General features: G+C 62.6%; 1 protein-coding gene across 1 annotated transcript; it reads left to right on the top strand.

Moving 5' to 3' along the window:
- The first annotated feature begins 1,416 nt into the window (after window positions 1-1,416).
- Window positions 1,417-9,861, top strand: TULP1 (TUB like protein 1). Its single transcript, XM_075521697.1, is given in 18 exon segments — window positions 1,417-1,544; window positions 2,112-2,265; window positions 2,268-2,378; window positions 2,464-2,512; window positions 2,976-3,021; window positions 4,549-4,553; window positions 4,556-4,684; window positions 4,803-4,952; window positions 5,536-5,670; window positions 5,926-6,039; window positions 6,146-6,300; window positions 6,451-6,573; window positions 6,821-6,994; window positions 7,386-7,498; window positions 8,004-8,112; window positions 8,315-8,413; window positions 8,677-8,848; window positions 9,728-9,861. Coding segments are annotated over 18 exon segments (2,100 nt in total).
- The last annotated feature ends 5,553 nt before the right edge of the window (window positions 9,862-15,414 follow it).

The following is a 15,414-nucleotide window of genomic DNA, read 5'->3' as shown; positions in this document are numbered from 1 at the left end:
ATGGGTGCTCGCTGGGTTGCGGGGGGAAAATTGGTTTTCTCTCCTGGTGGCTTCTTGCCCGTGGCCGAAGGGGTTGCGATGCGGCGCCAGGCGTGAGGGCGAGGACCCCATCACCTCCGCTGCAGCCCCTCGGTGCAGGGACGTAATTCGCCTTTAAAGCACTGTTTCGGGGGGGATTTTATCTTTCGAAGAAGCTGGTTTCTGTTTCCTTGGAGGGCAAAAGCCTCCTGTCCAGCTCCGCTGCTCGCAGGAACTCAATCTGCAGCCTGCACCCCGACCCTCGGCTCCCATCTTTAAATGGGAGTTTTATTGCTAATTTGGGGTCCATACAGGGGACAAAAAAGAGCAGGTTGACATCCTGTGGTTCAGAAAGCAAGTGAGTGGGTCTGAGCTGGTACCGCGGGTTTACGGCTCATCGGTGAGCAGCTTTCCCGTGGTCCTCGCTGCCGTGGCGAGGGGGGACCCCGGCGTGCGCGGGGCGCATTGTGTCCCCGCATCGGTGCTGCCGCCACCTTGGCCATCGTCCCCCTCCATCCTAAAGGGATGCCGTCACTACCGTGTGAGAACAGCTTTCCGGTTGTTATATTTTTCCTGTCTGTTCTTTGTAATACCCCTTTTGGAGCTTGAAAATAAACAACTGAAAGGAAATAATAATTAAAAAAAAAAAAAAAAAAAGTGCTTTTTCTCTGGATCCTGCTCAGCAAAGGGGGTGGCTGTGAGGAGGACGGGTGTCCTCTCCCTTGGGTGGAGATGCCCCAGCTCCAGCGAGGGGTTCGTTAAGGAATTAGCGGTGTCCCCAAGGACCGATGCTGCCCCTTTTTATCAGCACCATCATTCCCTGGAGGGCCGGCACGCCGTGCTTCGGAGATGCCTGGCTTGGGGGATGCTCCTTGGGAGTCTCAGCTGTTTTTTCCAGTTCGGGGGGGTTTATCCTGATGCTTTTTTCTTCTGCCAGCATGTACCTTTGGGAGGGGGCTCCCCGGGGTGCACCCGGCCGGGCGATGCTTTGCCCCGCTGCCGCAAGGAGCCCGGAGGAGCAGGGCACAGACGCAGCCGGCGTGCAAGCACCGGGGATGCCGTGCGGCCGCTCGTCCAGGTCTCCGGTTTTACACCATCCCCGGGGTCTCTCGTAGCCAGCAAAGCATCCCGGTGGGTGCTGCCCGGGGAGGGTGCGGCGAGACCCAGGGGCTCTGCAAAGAATTGGCTTTTATTTTTTTTCTTGCAGGCAGGGCAAAAAAAGTCATTTGGGGGCAGCCCAAGCCACATTTTCCATAGGAAACAATCCTCTACGGGGAAAAAACCCAACTTGCTTTGCTGGGCTTCTGGGCTTTCCCCCCGTTTTTAAGCAGATTTTTGGCTTATTTCGGTTTGGTGCTTTTTTCCCCCCTTGGAAAAGAAATGGAACTCGGGCAGGCGATGAGATGCGGTTTAGAGATTAAAGGGAAACCGGGAGGATTTTGTACCGAAGGCGTCGAAACCTTCGCGGTGCTGGCGGGTCCCGGGTGCGCGGTGTTCAAATGCCATCTAGTGGCACTGGGCACTGGGTTGGAAATGGGGTGGCGAAGGGTTTTGGGGTGTCTGCGGTGGGCTGGGCAAGGCCGAGGGTCCGGTGGGGTCACTGGGGACGCTTGGTTTATCCAGCTTTGCAACCGGAGAGCATCCGCAGGCAGCCTTCGGAGCGGAATATTAATAGCTCAATATTAAGCGCTGTTAACAACGAAGCGAGGCAGGCGTGGTGACGCGCAGGGCGCGAAACCCGTCACCCAAAGGGACCTGGGGACACGGGGCGGGGGTCGGAGCGGAGCGGTGGTCCGTAGGGAAGCCCTTAGCATCGCCTGGAGCCGGGGGATGCTGCCGTCCCCGGCACGGGCTCCCCGTGCTCAGCTCAGGCAAACCGGCCCAAATCCTGCTTTTCTATCACCAAGAGGAGACTTTTGGGTGGAAAAAGGCGTAGCCAGGGAGGGTCACCCTAAACGAGGCCAGGCAGCATCCCCCCTCTGCCCACACCAGGCTGGAGCGAGCGGCCCCGCCGTGCCGGGAGCCCACCCAGCGTGGGGGGAGCCGTGCACCCCCAAAAGGTGCCCGGGGTCCGGCTGACCCCCCCGTGCCCCCCCGCAAGGCCCCCTTTTCCTGGGATTACCGCCCTGCCAGCTGCTCGCCTGGCCGGCAGCCCCTGAAATCCTATTACCGAGTTTCAGGAGAAATAAAAAGTTAATCATCTCCTTCGCCTGCTCTTCCTCCTCTCCCTCCTCCTCCTCCTCCTGCCGCAGGGGCTCGCCGAGGCGGCCGAGCCGATGCCGTGAGGTTGCTCGGACCTTCGCGACCGCGGCTGAGCCATGGATCCAGCCCTGGGCTGGTAGGGGCTGCCGTGCCGGGCGGTCAGCGGCCGGTGCCGGGGAGGAGGGAAGGAGGCCGGGGCAGGGCGGAGGGAGCCAGCCGTCCCGCTCGACGCCGGGCCGGGAGCCATGCCGCTGCAGACGGAGATCCTGCGCGAGGTCTGGGCCGCCGACAGGTCAGTGCCGGCGGGCAGGATGCGACCTGCGGGGTGGGCGATGTGCTGGCCATCCCCACCGGGCTCCCATCTCCTCCAGCGCCTTTTCCTCCTATTTTCAGTTTAAATGTAATTTAATGAGCTGGTTTTTATCAGGGGTTTTTTTGCTCTGGGGGTCGGTGCGATGATGCTCATTGGCTTGCGGAGAGGAAAAGCGTTCGTTAGAGGGGGGATCCCCAAATGAACCTCATTGCTGTTATCCTTGGCCAAGGCAGAGCCCGTCCCGCGCTCCCTGCTAGGAAGGATGCCGTCAGCCGCGCTCGACCCGGTTGAGACCGGGGAGCTGCTTCTGGAGCCAAACGAAAGGCTGACATTCCCCCCCCACACCCCAAAAAGTGGGGTGGTGCTCGGCCGGAGGGTCTCAGCCCCCCGGGAGCTGCAGAGGGCTGAAAGCCCTCACCCCTTTGCTTTCTGTGCCCCACAGCCCCAGCAAGGAGCCGGGCAGCCCCCAGCAGCACAAGCCCAAGCAGGTGAGAAAAAATCCTTCCCCCCCTCCCCAGTGCCACCGTCCCCTGCTGCAGGCTGTCCCCAAGGGCTGGGGAGGCTGGAGACCCCTAAACCCTGGCCCCACACCGAGACCAAATTAGGGCTGAACGGGCTGCGCTGTTGGGGTGCTGCAGCCCCAGGGGGGCATGAGCTTTTGGGGACCCCCCCTTCCAAAGCAGGTGGGTAGAGGAAATCCCACGGCCCCCCCCCGCTCCTTTGTGCATCCTTCCCAAACCCCCGTTCCATCACTCCGAAGCACCCCGTGAGGTGGGCTCTCAGTTCCTAATTAATCTTTTAATTAAGCCTCTCAGTTAAGCCGTCAGCTGTGACTCACTTTCCCCAGGCCGTGACCCCAAAGGCCAGACCCCCCTCACCGCGTTTCGGCACAGCCCTGGGGTGCCACCCGGCCTCGGAAGGGTCTCGGCAGCAATTTCATCAACCACACGATTTAATCAGCAGCCCCTCCTCTAAGGGCTTCGTTAAGTAATGAAGTGAGTGGCTGTCCTCCCCCCAAGCTGCTTAAGGGATTAAAGGATGCGAAGGAGCTTTTCGGTGTGAGCTGATGACATGGAAGAAACCAGCCCGGTCCCAGTTCCGCTGTGGGACCCCCAGCTTCCCCCCACCACCAAATCTGCAGCGTTGGGATCCCGCTGGGATCCGGCCGGATCCTCCCGCTTGCAAACTGCCTTCGCCCACCGTGCTGGGGCATCCGGGAGGGACGAAACCCTGCAAGGGGGAAGGTGCTTTGGCGGGCGGTGGGTGCCCTGGTGCGACTGGGTTTGCTTAAATCACTTTCTGAGGGCCCCGAGCTGACACCCACTCCCCAAATATCTCCTGTCCGGAGCCAAGTGCTGCCCCACATGCTCCGTATTGGGTAAATCAGGGTTATTTATAGGCCCGACTAACCAGGATTAGGTGTGCTGTGCCTAATCCCCCCCGCTCCCGCTGACCTCCATCCCGGCACGGCTCCCCAGCTCCTTGCCTTCGACTGGAGCCTTTTGCGTGGGCGAGAGGAGATGGAAGTGCAGAGCCAGGCTGCCTGCCCGTCCCCGTGTCCCCTGTCCCAGCTCGGGTCCCCCAGGACGCCCATCAGGAGATGAGCCGGTGCTCGGGGTGGCTCCCGGCCGGGGTCCCTACGGCATGGGGTGGCTTGTCCCTCCGTGCCAGTGTGATCCATGGTGTCGGGGCAGTGCCAGCATCATGTCCCTCGTCCTCGGGGCTGGCACGTGGCCGTCTGTCCCAGCGCTGACGCTCTCCCGTCTGTCCGCTAACAGCCCTTTCTCTTTTCCTCCCTCTGCCTTCCCCGGGGGGCTGCCCCACGGTAAGTCGCTCGCTTTGGTAATGGCTCGTTTGAAGGTGCAAGCGTGGCCCCGTCTCCCTGGAGCGGGTCCCTACTCCCACGTGGGGCTGGGGAAAAGCCCGGCCGTATTTCGGAAAGGGAGCCGGTACTCTGTGAGCAGGGGTTGCCTTGCAAAGGGAAAAGAGATTTAAGGCCGGCACCATCTCTGCAGCACCGTCCGCGGGGGCAGAAGCTGAAGAAGAAGCGGCAGGAGCCCATGCCGGAGCCCGAGGCCAAGCCCCGGCGGCTGCGGGTGAAGAAGCCGGGCGAAGCGGGGGCTGCGGAGGAGCCCCGTGCCCCGGCACAGGGTAAGCACAGACACCCCCCCCCCCCCCAGCTCCCATGGAAATGGGGGGACACGCTGGTCCCCGCCACCATCCTGCACCAGCGGTGCTCTCCATCGCAGGCATCTCTTGAAATGTGCAGGGGTGAAGAAGCTGAGGAAGAAGAAGGAGGAGAAGGGGGAGGAGGAGAGCGACAAGGACCCCGAACCCAAATTCACCAGGGAACCTCGGAAGAAGAAGGAGAGCCCGGCCCCCCGCTCCCGCGTGGCCAAGGGGCCCAAGAAGCAGCAAGGTGGGGGGGCAGCGCCCACCCCTCTGCCGGCACCCGCTCGTGGCACCTCATGTCCCCACGCACCGCATCCCCATGCAGCGTGTCCCGCCGGTGCCACCGATGCTCCCGGTGTCTGCAGGGGCTCTGCACGTCCCTGGGGGGGCTTTTTGGCCAAAACCCAGCTACCCACCCGGGAGGAAAGGGGATGTGGCAGGGGACCTGCATGCATGGTGTTGGCTTGGGATCGGGGGGCGACGGACATGCTCCCTGGGAATGTGGCAGTCGGTGGCTGGCCAGTGCCACCAGCTCCCCGGTCACCTTTCCGGAGCAAAATGATGGGGTGGGCAAAAAGATGGGGCTCTTTCCCCCCCCCCCCCCCCCCCACTCCGCACCCCGGAGCTGCAGCCGCGAGATGGCGGTGTGACTTCGCACGCTGTGTCTGGCACTGGCCATGTCCAACGTGCCGCTGGCCACTGTGGCTAGGCCGGACACCCACTGGGCAGGCGCTGCCGAGGGAAGTTCACTGCTCGCAAACCGTGAGGCTGCGGGTCCCCCATGCAAGGGGCCATGACGTTGCTGATGCCGTGGTGTCACCTCTGGGTAGAGCCGGCTGAGGACTCGGAGGATGAGGAGGAGGAAGAGGAGGTGGAGAACAAAGACCCGCCAAAAAAGCTCAAGAAGAAGCTGCCCAAGGAGCTCCCCTCGGGCGAGAGCCGGGAGAAGAAGCTGAAGCCGAAGGGTGAGTGCCCAGGGCACAGGGACGGCGGGTACCCAGCGCCGTCGCCGCTTGCATCTGCCCTTGCCGGGACGAGGGGACCGCCCGCGTCCTGTCCCCGTCGCTGTCCCGGGAGGCTCAGGGGGCTGGGGGGCAATCGCCCCCTCCCCGTGCAGTCTCCCCCCGGCTCACCCCTTCCCACTGCCACCTCCCTGTCCCCTGTCACCGCCCATCCCCATCCCCCTGTCTGGCCGCTCATCGGCCCCTCCGTCCTGCCAGGAGACAAGAGTGACCCCGACGGCAAAGCCAAATCTGCCAAAAGCACCAAGAAGGAGCTGATGTCCGTGTTCCAGGTGAACGGGGAGAAGAAGGAGAAGAAAAGCAAGAAGAAAGGTACGGGGCGAGTGGGGGGGGTGGCGGGCAGTCCCACTGCCCCATGGCATCACCCCGAGCCCACAGCACCCGGTGCTGTGTGACGGTGTCCCCCGTGTCCCCCCAGCCGCCACCGACAGTGATGAGGAGGATGATTCTGACTCCAGCACCAAACCCATCAGGTCGGAGAAGAAGAAAAACCCGGCGTCCCTCTTCCAGACCGGCGGGGACCCCCCCAAGGAGAAGAAAACCAAAAAGAAAGGTGAGAGCCTGGCACCAGCAATGAGATGGAGGGTGGTGGGTGCTGGAGGGGCTCATGGGGGTGCGGGTGAGCCCGGCCATGGAAAGGGGGGTCAGGATCAATGGTGTTGGTGTGGGTCTATGCCGAGCTCAGTTTTGGGGTTCGGTGGAGTCAAGCTTTTTCCCCCCCACCCCCTGTGCCTCTGCCCATTCCTGCCTGCAGCTCCTCCCAAAGCAGCTGAGAGTGAGGAGGAGACCCTGGAGACCCCGCAGAAAAACTCCAACAAGAAGGGGAAAGGGAAGAAATCAAAGAAGGTACAAAAAACCCCTCAGAGCTGGTGGGGGGGGTGTCCCCTTGGGGCGGGGGGCAGCAGCTCTTTCCTCCAGGGTGGGTCAGGGGGCTGGAGCATCCCCAGGGAGACCCATGGCAGCACCGTCCCCAAAGCCACCAGCTGCAGAGCCACAGCCTGGGGGGATCAGGAGCGAGGAGCAATTAGCCGGGAAAGGAGGGGAGGCTTTGGCAGGTTTGGCTTTGGGGTCACCACCCCCTCTCGTGTCGCAGCCGAAGGAGGAGAGGCCCCCATCGCCCGTCATCGAGGTGGACAACCTGGAGGAGTTCGTGCTGCGGCCGGCGCCGCAGGGGGTGACCGTCAAGTGCCGGGTGACGCGGGACAAGAAGGGGATGGACCGGGGGCTTTATCCCACCTATTACCTCCACTTGGATAACGACAAGAAGGTGAGCTGGGGTGGGAGCGTGGAGACCCCTGGGGCTCTGCCCCCACCCTGGGGAGCACCCTCAGGGGTTTGGGGGGATGCCCACCTGCATCCCACCATGGTGGTGGGTCCTGGATGGGGCTGCTCCCCTCCCCTGCAATTCCTCTTGGGAAATGCCCCGTGTCGATGGTACCCGGGATGATGAGCAAACATCAGCCGGAGAGCCCCGGTAATGCCGGGCTGGGCTCAGACCCTCCTGCCCCACGGCTCAGCCAGTATTTTGGGGATCGTCTTCACTCCATGACTTGTGCAAGGTTGTGGCAGTGACCTGTTGGGCCAAGCCTTGTGCAGAGGGCACGGCAGGGATGGCGATGACAGTGCCCCGTCCCCACGTGGTCCCACCGCCCTCCCAGGTGTTCCTCCTCGCCGGGAGGAAGCGTAAGAAGAGCAAAACCTCCAACTACCTCATCTCCATCGACCCCACCGACCTGTCGCGGGGGGGAGAGAACTTCATCGGGAAGCTGAGGTAGGAGCGGAGGTGGCACCCCGTTTCAGTGGCACCCCATTCCTGCAGCACCCCGTTCCTGCAGCACCCTGCTCCATGGGTTGCCGGCTGCCCCGAGCGATGGCTGGGTCAGGCAGGAGGCTAAATTCAGTGTTCCCTGCTGCCGGGTCCAACCCGAGGCATGTCGGGGGGCCGGGAGGGGAAAACAGGCTCGTCTGGTTCCTCCCGGCAGACAGGTCACGGCTAGAAACGGCACCGGGCGAGCCCGGCAAGTCCCGGCCCGCTGCACTGCCGGCAGCTGCACATCGATGCCGGGGGGTCCCCTCGGTGGCAGCACCCTATAACACCCTGATTTAGGGGTGCCCTGAACCCGAGCAAACGGCTAAAGGGTGGGAAGGACAGCGTTGGCCGGGGGCTGCGCGTGGGTTTTGCAGCTGGAGCAAAGCCGGGGCTGTGCGTGGGGACAGGGGGGGTGGGAGGGGACTCGGTGGCACTGGCTATGGCCATCTCCTGTCCTCGGCTGCAGATCCAACCTGATGGGTACGAAGTTCACGGTGTTCGACAACGGTGCGAACCCCGACAGGGCCAACGCCGACTGGTCCAACGTGAGGCAGGAGCTCTCGGCCGTGGTCTACGTAAGCAGCGGCGCGGGGACCCCCCGGGACCTCCCGGGCAGGCGGCGAGGGGGTCCCGACCTGCACCCCTTCGCTGGGCTGCTGCTCCGGGGGTCGCAGAGACGCGGGATGGGCTGGATCCGTCCCTGAGCCCTCGTTCAGCTGCCGGTGCGACGGCAGCCTGCGGCGGTTGCTGGTTTTAGGGATGGGGCTTCTCTTGCAGGAGACCAACGTTTTAGGGTTCAAAGGCCCCCGGAAGATGACGGTCATCATCCCCGGGATGAACGCCGACAACGAGAGGGTGCCCATCCGGCCCCGAAACGTAAGTCGGGGCCAGACCGGGAGAAACTCCTTGGGGGCTGGATTTGCTGGGGTTCACCTTGGATTTTACCCATTTCGGGGCACAGAAAGGCTTTTGGGTGTCCCTGAAATTCAGGGCACCTCCCTGGGAGGTGGGAGGTGTGGTGTTTGTGGGGTTTTTGTCCACGCTGGATCCCGTTTCCCAGCCGGGTACTGCTACAGAGCATCCCCTTGGGCACGCCATGGGGGGGGGTCACCCCAACTCTGCTCTCCCCCCCTCTCCAGGATAACGACGGCCTCCTGATGCGATGGCAGAACAAAAACATGGACAACGTGATCGAGCTGCACAACAAGGCACCGGTGTGGAATGACGAGACCCAGTCCTACGTCCTCAACTTCCACGGCCGGGTCACCCACGCCTCCGTCAAAAACTTCCAGATCGTGCACGGCAGCGACCGTAGGCTGGGAAGGGGATGGGACGGGGGGTGATGGTGGGGGAGCACTGCCATCAGCTGGCCCCTTTTTTTGCTGAGGTGTAGTTCTTTCATGCGTGGCTGCTTTGGGGTCCTGCCTGCCTTTGCTGGAGCCGGGACGAAGCCGGACAGGGCGTGCGGCACCGCACAGGCAGCTGCCTGCTGGCCCCGGGTGCCGGCAGAGGGAGCGCGCAGGTCATCTGTTACCAGGCAGATTAGGGCAAGGACAAATCCCGTGGGGTGCTGAGCCCCCCCATCACGCTACAGCCACTCGCTCAGCCCAGGCCACCCCAAAGCATCCCCCCCAGCACGCACCCCACACTGCCAGCAGGCTCGCCCCAGGGTGCATCGTGCCTCAGGGACAGTCCCTCGGGGGTGGCAGCGGCTCTGTCCCCGCACGAGCAGCCGGACGCGGCCGTTCGTCACCTGTCCGGCGCAGTCAGAAGCCCTCGGCCTCCGGGTGTTGGGTTACGGGACAGAAAAAACCTCTCGGGGGCCCCTGGTTATTTTTACAGATTTCCTGTCACCCGCCCTCCGGTAGCAGCGGTCCCACGGGGGGGCGAGTGGGGTCCCTGTCCCTTGCGGGGCTGCGGCTCCCAGGGAGGGGGTCTGGGGGGACCGAAGGGTGCCGTGGTCCCGTGCTGGACCGTACGACGGGAAAATGATGCTTTTCGGTAACACGTGCTGTGGTACGGTGAAGCCGGTGCACGAGCCGTGGGCAGAGGTCGGTGGAGGCGGGGGGGGGGCTTCTTTGGGATGCTGCCGCATGGGTCCCCTGGGAAAAGGGTGGGGTGGGTGCGCAGGTGACATCCCAGCCGCTCGCCCTCTCCGCACCGACCGGAGCCACCCCCTCTCTCCCGCAGCCGACTACATCGTGATGCAGTTCGGGCGCGTGGCAGACGATGCCTTCACCATGGACTACAACTACCCGCTCTGCGCCGTGCAAGCCTTCGCCATCGCCCTCTCCAGCTTCGACGGGAAGCTGGCCTGCGAGTAGCGGCTGCGCCGGGGCCGCCGGGGCTGCCAGGGCCCCGGGCCGGTGTCCGGTGGATGCTCCTGCGTCTCCATCCTGCTCCGCTCCCTTGGTTTCCACCTTGTGCCCGGCGAATGCTCCCGGTTACAGCTGCTCCTGGGGTGGCTCGAGGTGCACGGTGCCCGCAGCGTGCCGTGGGACGCTCATCCGGCTGTGGCCACCCTCTCCGGGCAAACTGGGGACAGATCGCTGGTCTGGGGCAGATGGCAGAGTCAGGCCCGGGGTATATTTAGCAGATGAGGCCGACTGCGATCCGGATCTCATCCCTTTGAGATGTTTCTTGGACTCGGATCCTGGAAACTCATTCCCCCCCCCCCCTCTTTTTTTTTTTTTAGATTCTGGTTTGTATTTTGTAGCTCAGTCTCTCAGGGAGAGGGGGGTTGGTGGTCTCCTTGGTCCCTGTTTCCTCAGCCCCCTATGAGTGTGCACAGAGCCCACGCGTGGCCAGGCTCTGCCCAAGCTCCCAGCGCGGGACCCCCCGCCCAGCTCGCTGCCCACCGGGCACCAAACCCCTGCTTTGCCCCGTTTTGCCCTGGTGCAAGCGGCCGGGGGGTGCCCGCGGTGTCTGTGCACGCCCCGGGCTCTCCACCCGCCGGGTCTAACCCCGCTGCCTGGAAGCCTTTGGGGATTTGGGTCCCTGAGGAGCAGCTTGGCACCCAGAGCGCTGGCGGCACGTGGGCACGTGCCGAGGGAAGCCGGTGCTGGCGGAGGAGGGCCGGCAGCCACGTGAGGCAGAGCCGGCATCGCCAGCACGGGGCTGGGCTGGGTTGGTGCCACCAGGAGGGACCTGGAAGGGAAAACTCTGGGTGCACCAGGAAGCGCCGGGGTGACTCACAAGGAGGGTGCGGTGCTGAGTCACGCTCGGCGCCCGGATGGGCCCCGCCGAGCCCCCCACGTTCCCGCTGCTCGCCGCCCCGGCGTTCTGCGGCATCCCTGCGGACCCCACCGGGCTGGTGGTCCCACGGAGCCCCGCACAGCCCGGTGCTGGAGCCAGCCCGGCTGGTGGTCCCCGCTCGTGGGGAGGTGGCGGGTGGGAGGTGCCGCCCCGTGGCACAGACCCGTGGGGTGTCACGGGGGGCTGCGGGGAGTCATTGGGAAGGGGGGATGCTGGAGAGGGGCAGCTCGGGGGGAGCAGGGCAGCCCGTGGCCCCATTTCCAGCACAAACCCCACTTTGTGGGGTGAGGATTTGGCTGCACGGACAGTCCCAAATCTGATTAATTCAGCGGTGAGAAACACCGGGACAGGCCAAGGTGCCCCGAAACACCGTCCTCGACTCCCCGATAATGCTTCTCTCACCTGCTCAGCTCACGTACGGACCCCAGAGGGGGCTGATACAATTTGGGGTCCCCTTCCTGGGACACATACAGGTCTTTCCCCCGTTCTGGGGGTGATCTGAGCCCCCCAAGTTAACGCTGCGAGAGGTAGCCGGGGCGGAAAGACCGAGGAGCAAGAGATGGATGAGCCGGATGTGGTTGTGCAAGAGGGATGCTCATCCTGGCTGGGCGGTGTCGCAACGCTGCCACGGCCTGAACCCATCCCTGCACGGGGCTGGGGACAGCTGACAGTGACAGTGGGACCACGAGCTGCAGCCGGAGCGCCGGCAAATATCTGCCCCAGTGGCTTTGCAGATGGAGCCCAGGTTTTCCCACCAGCTGCGTGAATCCGGGCTCCGTGATTCATCGGCAGAGGCGGACAGCTCAGGGACAACGGGCCGGCGTGGGACATTGTCCCTTACCCACACAGCGAGATCAGAGACCTTCTTGTGAGCTAAAGGGAGAACCAGCCACTGTGGTTCAGGGCCAGCATCCCCTGGCTAGGTATGGCCAGCAAATGTGGGGAAAGCAAGAGCTTTCTGCCCAAATCCAGCCACGAACCCACCATCTGCTTGAAATTGGGAAAAGCTCAGCTAACGGTCGAGCTAACAATTGTCCCCGTTTCCTCCGGTGGAAGCAGAAAAGCTGAAGCAGGGTGAGAGAGAGGGGTTTGGGCTCCCCGAGCTCTCGTTGAAGCACGAGCCACTGTTATCCCAGCTTCTCCCCAAGGATTTTCTCCCTCCATGCACCCAAAAAGCCTCCGCGTTGCCCGTTGTTGCTTGCAACCCCCTCGGGATTCCCAGCCTGTAGCCCAAGCGGAGCAAAAAAATCTGCCATGGGTGTGCAACGCAATGGCACCCCATCCCAGAACGCAGTTACAGCATCAGCCGCCCGCCCCAAATCACTTACACGAACCCTCTAACCCGAACCAACTGTGGCACAAGAAACAAATGAAAACAATTTAATAAGGCGATGGATATTCGGGCCCTTTGTTTGCACTGGCTGTTAACACCAGAGGAGATGAGGAATGGAAGCAGTTGAAATGTGTATCTACTTTGGCCGATGGAAAGTGTGACGGATGTGCCGGCAGACCAATGGCTGAGGATGCTGGGGTGTGCGTGGGTGTGAAAGGAATGCTCAAGAAAAGATCAAAAAAAAAAAAAAAAAAGAGAGAAGAAGGAGCCTTATCAACGGCGTTTGAGCCCAAAGCGTGCGTCTTCCTTGGAGAAAGGGTTTTCTCAGTCCCCTGGGATGATCTTTTCCCCTCAGCGCGAGACTTTGAGGCTTCTGAAGCTTCGTTTTAGGGGGCTGGTGTTAGGCCGGTGGTGCAGGGCTGGATTTAACCCCATGAAGCGCCCACGCGGGGGCACGAGCACGGCCAGCGGCCGGAGGCGACTGTCGGCAGCTCCTCGAGGGAACCTCCCGGGAAATGCATTTTATTTTTGCAAAGCTGGTTATAAGGCAAAGGGGAGGAAAGAAAATAAGGTCTCACCTCGATGCTGAGCGCCGCATCCTAGCTAGGACCAACGTCACTGCGGTGCCGGCGGCTCTCCTCTCGCGGGCGGTGGTTGCCAGCATCCCCATCCCGCACCCATGAGGGGAAAGACGCTGGTCCGGAGCCGAGCAGGAGGATGGAAGCGGGGGGCTCTTCTCCGACCGCTCGCTTCTCCCTCTGCCCCAGACCCCCGGGGCTTGGGGGGCTCCGTGCACCCAGCCCTGAGCACAGGCTCAGCCCCTGCACTCTTGCGGGGGGGCTGCGGGGTATTTCCACGGAGCCCCGAGAGGCAAAGGCCCCCTCAGCCGGGCAGCCTGCGGCGGGAGAGGGCTGGCTGCATCCCGGCGGGTACGGGAGGGGAGGCCGGCACGGGGAAGCTCCTCGCCCGGCAATGGAAGGGCCGGAGCTGCGTGGTTCCCAGCGAGCGCCCTGCCCAGCGGAGAGCATCGCCTCAGCCTCGGGGGCTCTCGCCCCGTGCTTTGAAGTGGTGATACATTAATTAATTAAAGAAGTGATCACGACGGGGTGTTTTTCTCTCCCCTTCCTCTCCCAGCGTATTTATTTCGGTGACGTTTTTTTGAGGGAAAGGCAGACTCGTGGCTGGTAAGCTGGGCTGTGGGTTTGCAGGACGGGCTCTTTCTCGGCGCAGCGAGCAACAGGCAGTAATGGGAAAGCCAATGTTTTTCAACCGCTTTTAAAAAGGAATCATTTTTTAATTAGTGAATCCATTCTGGAGAAGTGTTGGAGTTTTACAATGTTGTAGCTGTTCTTGGTGTCTTGCCTAGACTTGGATGTTCTGGCCATAAGAAAATATTATTTATGGCGTTGCTGCTTGCAGCTCTTTTATATTATAATTTGGGAAAGGAAGTTGCTGTTCCCACCAGTGGACGAAGAATAGCAGAAATGAGGATTAAGGACTTCTGAAGGAGGAAAACAAATAAAAATTAAGAGGCAAGACTGAAACAAACCACCGAGCCGGGCTTGAATCGCCACGCTCCAGAACAAGTTCGTCCCGGAATCGCCAGTGGTTGGGGCAGACGCTGAAACCGCGCCGAAGCCCGGCCCTGGCAGGCCCGGCAGGCCCGGCGCAGCCGTGACCCCCTCGGTACTCCCCTGCGCAGCGTTACATGTGTTCCTAAACATTTGCAGATCAGGCTTTTATTCATGGGCTAATGCACGCTTGTTTGCTCATGCCTTACTCAGCCTAAACTCCTATTGAACTCAATTAAGCCTGTCATCTCCAGGAGCAGTCAATGTCATTTTTGCCCAAGTAAGGGATGAGTAACGAGTGCTCCGAACGGCCCTTGGAGAATAGCAGCCATTTTGTTGCAGTTTTTGGTCCAGATTTCTTACAAGTTAGCAGCAGGCCAAGGGTGGAAGAATGCGATACGGCTTTATTAATCACACACGATTGCTGAATGCGCTGGATGCTTCGGAGGCTGTCGCTTTACGGGCTGCAGCGTTGGCTGTCTCATCCCGAAATGCTTGAATACAACCAAGCTCGGCACGAAAATTAGAAAAATATGTTTCTAGAAGGGATGGGATGCAAAGAGCATCCCTTCCCCGAGCCGGGAGGATCCCACTCCCCGATTTACCTCTGTGGGTTTCGGGTACTGCGGCACAGGTCCTCGGTGCGTGCCGGACCCCATGGCCAGTGGGTCCGGGGTTTCTGCCGCACGTTGCCCGTATCGGGGCCGCGGCTCCCGACAGTCGGGCTGGGTCGCGGCCAGGGACTTGCATGCGATCAGCCGGCTGCGGCTTAGCACGTTACCACCCATCGGCTCGCTCCGAGGAAATGACCTCGGCCTGGCTCCTGGCTGGGTTCCCTTGGGAAATCGTAACTGTGTGGGCTGAGATCCCCGTGAGGGGCTCCGCAGGGTGGGGCGGGGGTCCGGGAGAGATGGGGAATCTGCATGCTGGTAGGGTGTGGGGGGCTGAGGGTGGGTGGGGGGAGATGAGGAGGGGGATGAAGGTGTTTGGAGGGGGATGAGGGTGTGAGGATGGGGATGAAGAGGGGGATGAAGGTGTTTGGAGAGGATGAGGGTGTGAGGATGGGGATGAAGAGGGGGATGAAGGTGGGCGACAGGGCATGAGGGTGCGCGGAGGACGATGAAAGTGTGTGGAAGGGGATGAAGGTGTGCAGGGGGGGATGAAGGTACGCGGAGGAGGACGAAGGTGAGCACAGGGATGAAGGTGAGCAGGGGGGGATGAAGGTGAGCACAGGGGGGTGAGGATGTGCAGAAGGGGATGAAGGCGTGCACAGGGCACCCTGGCTGGCTGGTGACGGGACGGGACAGCAGCACCCTCATGCCCCGGCCCGGGGCTGCATCCCGGGGCTGCGGGCCGGAGGACGAGGAAGAGGAGGAGGAGGAGGAGGAGGGTGAGGAAGGCTCCTAGAGGCCGCTCCCAGAGCCCGGCCCGGGCCGAGCCGGGCTCCAGGGCTGCCCTTTCCACAAAAACCCTCCCGGCGGAGCGGCAGCCCCGCGTCCCCGCGTCCCGCTGCCCGTCGGGGAGCGCTGCCGGTGCCGCCGCCGCCCCGGGGGCGCGGGCAGGGAGGGAGGGAGGGAGGGAGAGAGGGAGGGTCGGCCGGGCGGAGGGAGGGAGGGAGGGCCGGGAGGAGGGAGGAGGGCAGCGGGAGGAGGGAGGAGGGTCGGCCCGGCCCCGCCGCCTCCTGATTGACTCCCAACTTTCTGCTCCTCCCTTGCATA

Source organism: Mycteria americana, chromosome 20 (genome assembly GCF_035582795.1).
Source record: "Mycteria americana isolate JAX WOST 10 ecotype Jacksonville Zoo and Gardens chromosome 20, USCA_MyAme_1.0, whole genome shotgun sequence".
In the NCBI taxonomy this organism is placed as follows: domain Eukaryota; kingdom Metazoa; phylum Chordata; class Aves; order Ciconiiformes; family Ciconiidae; genus Mycteria; species Mycteria americana.
Note: the sequence above shows the minus strand (reverse complement) of the source record. Positions and strands in the feature narration are given on the sequence as shown.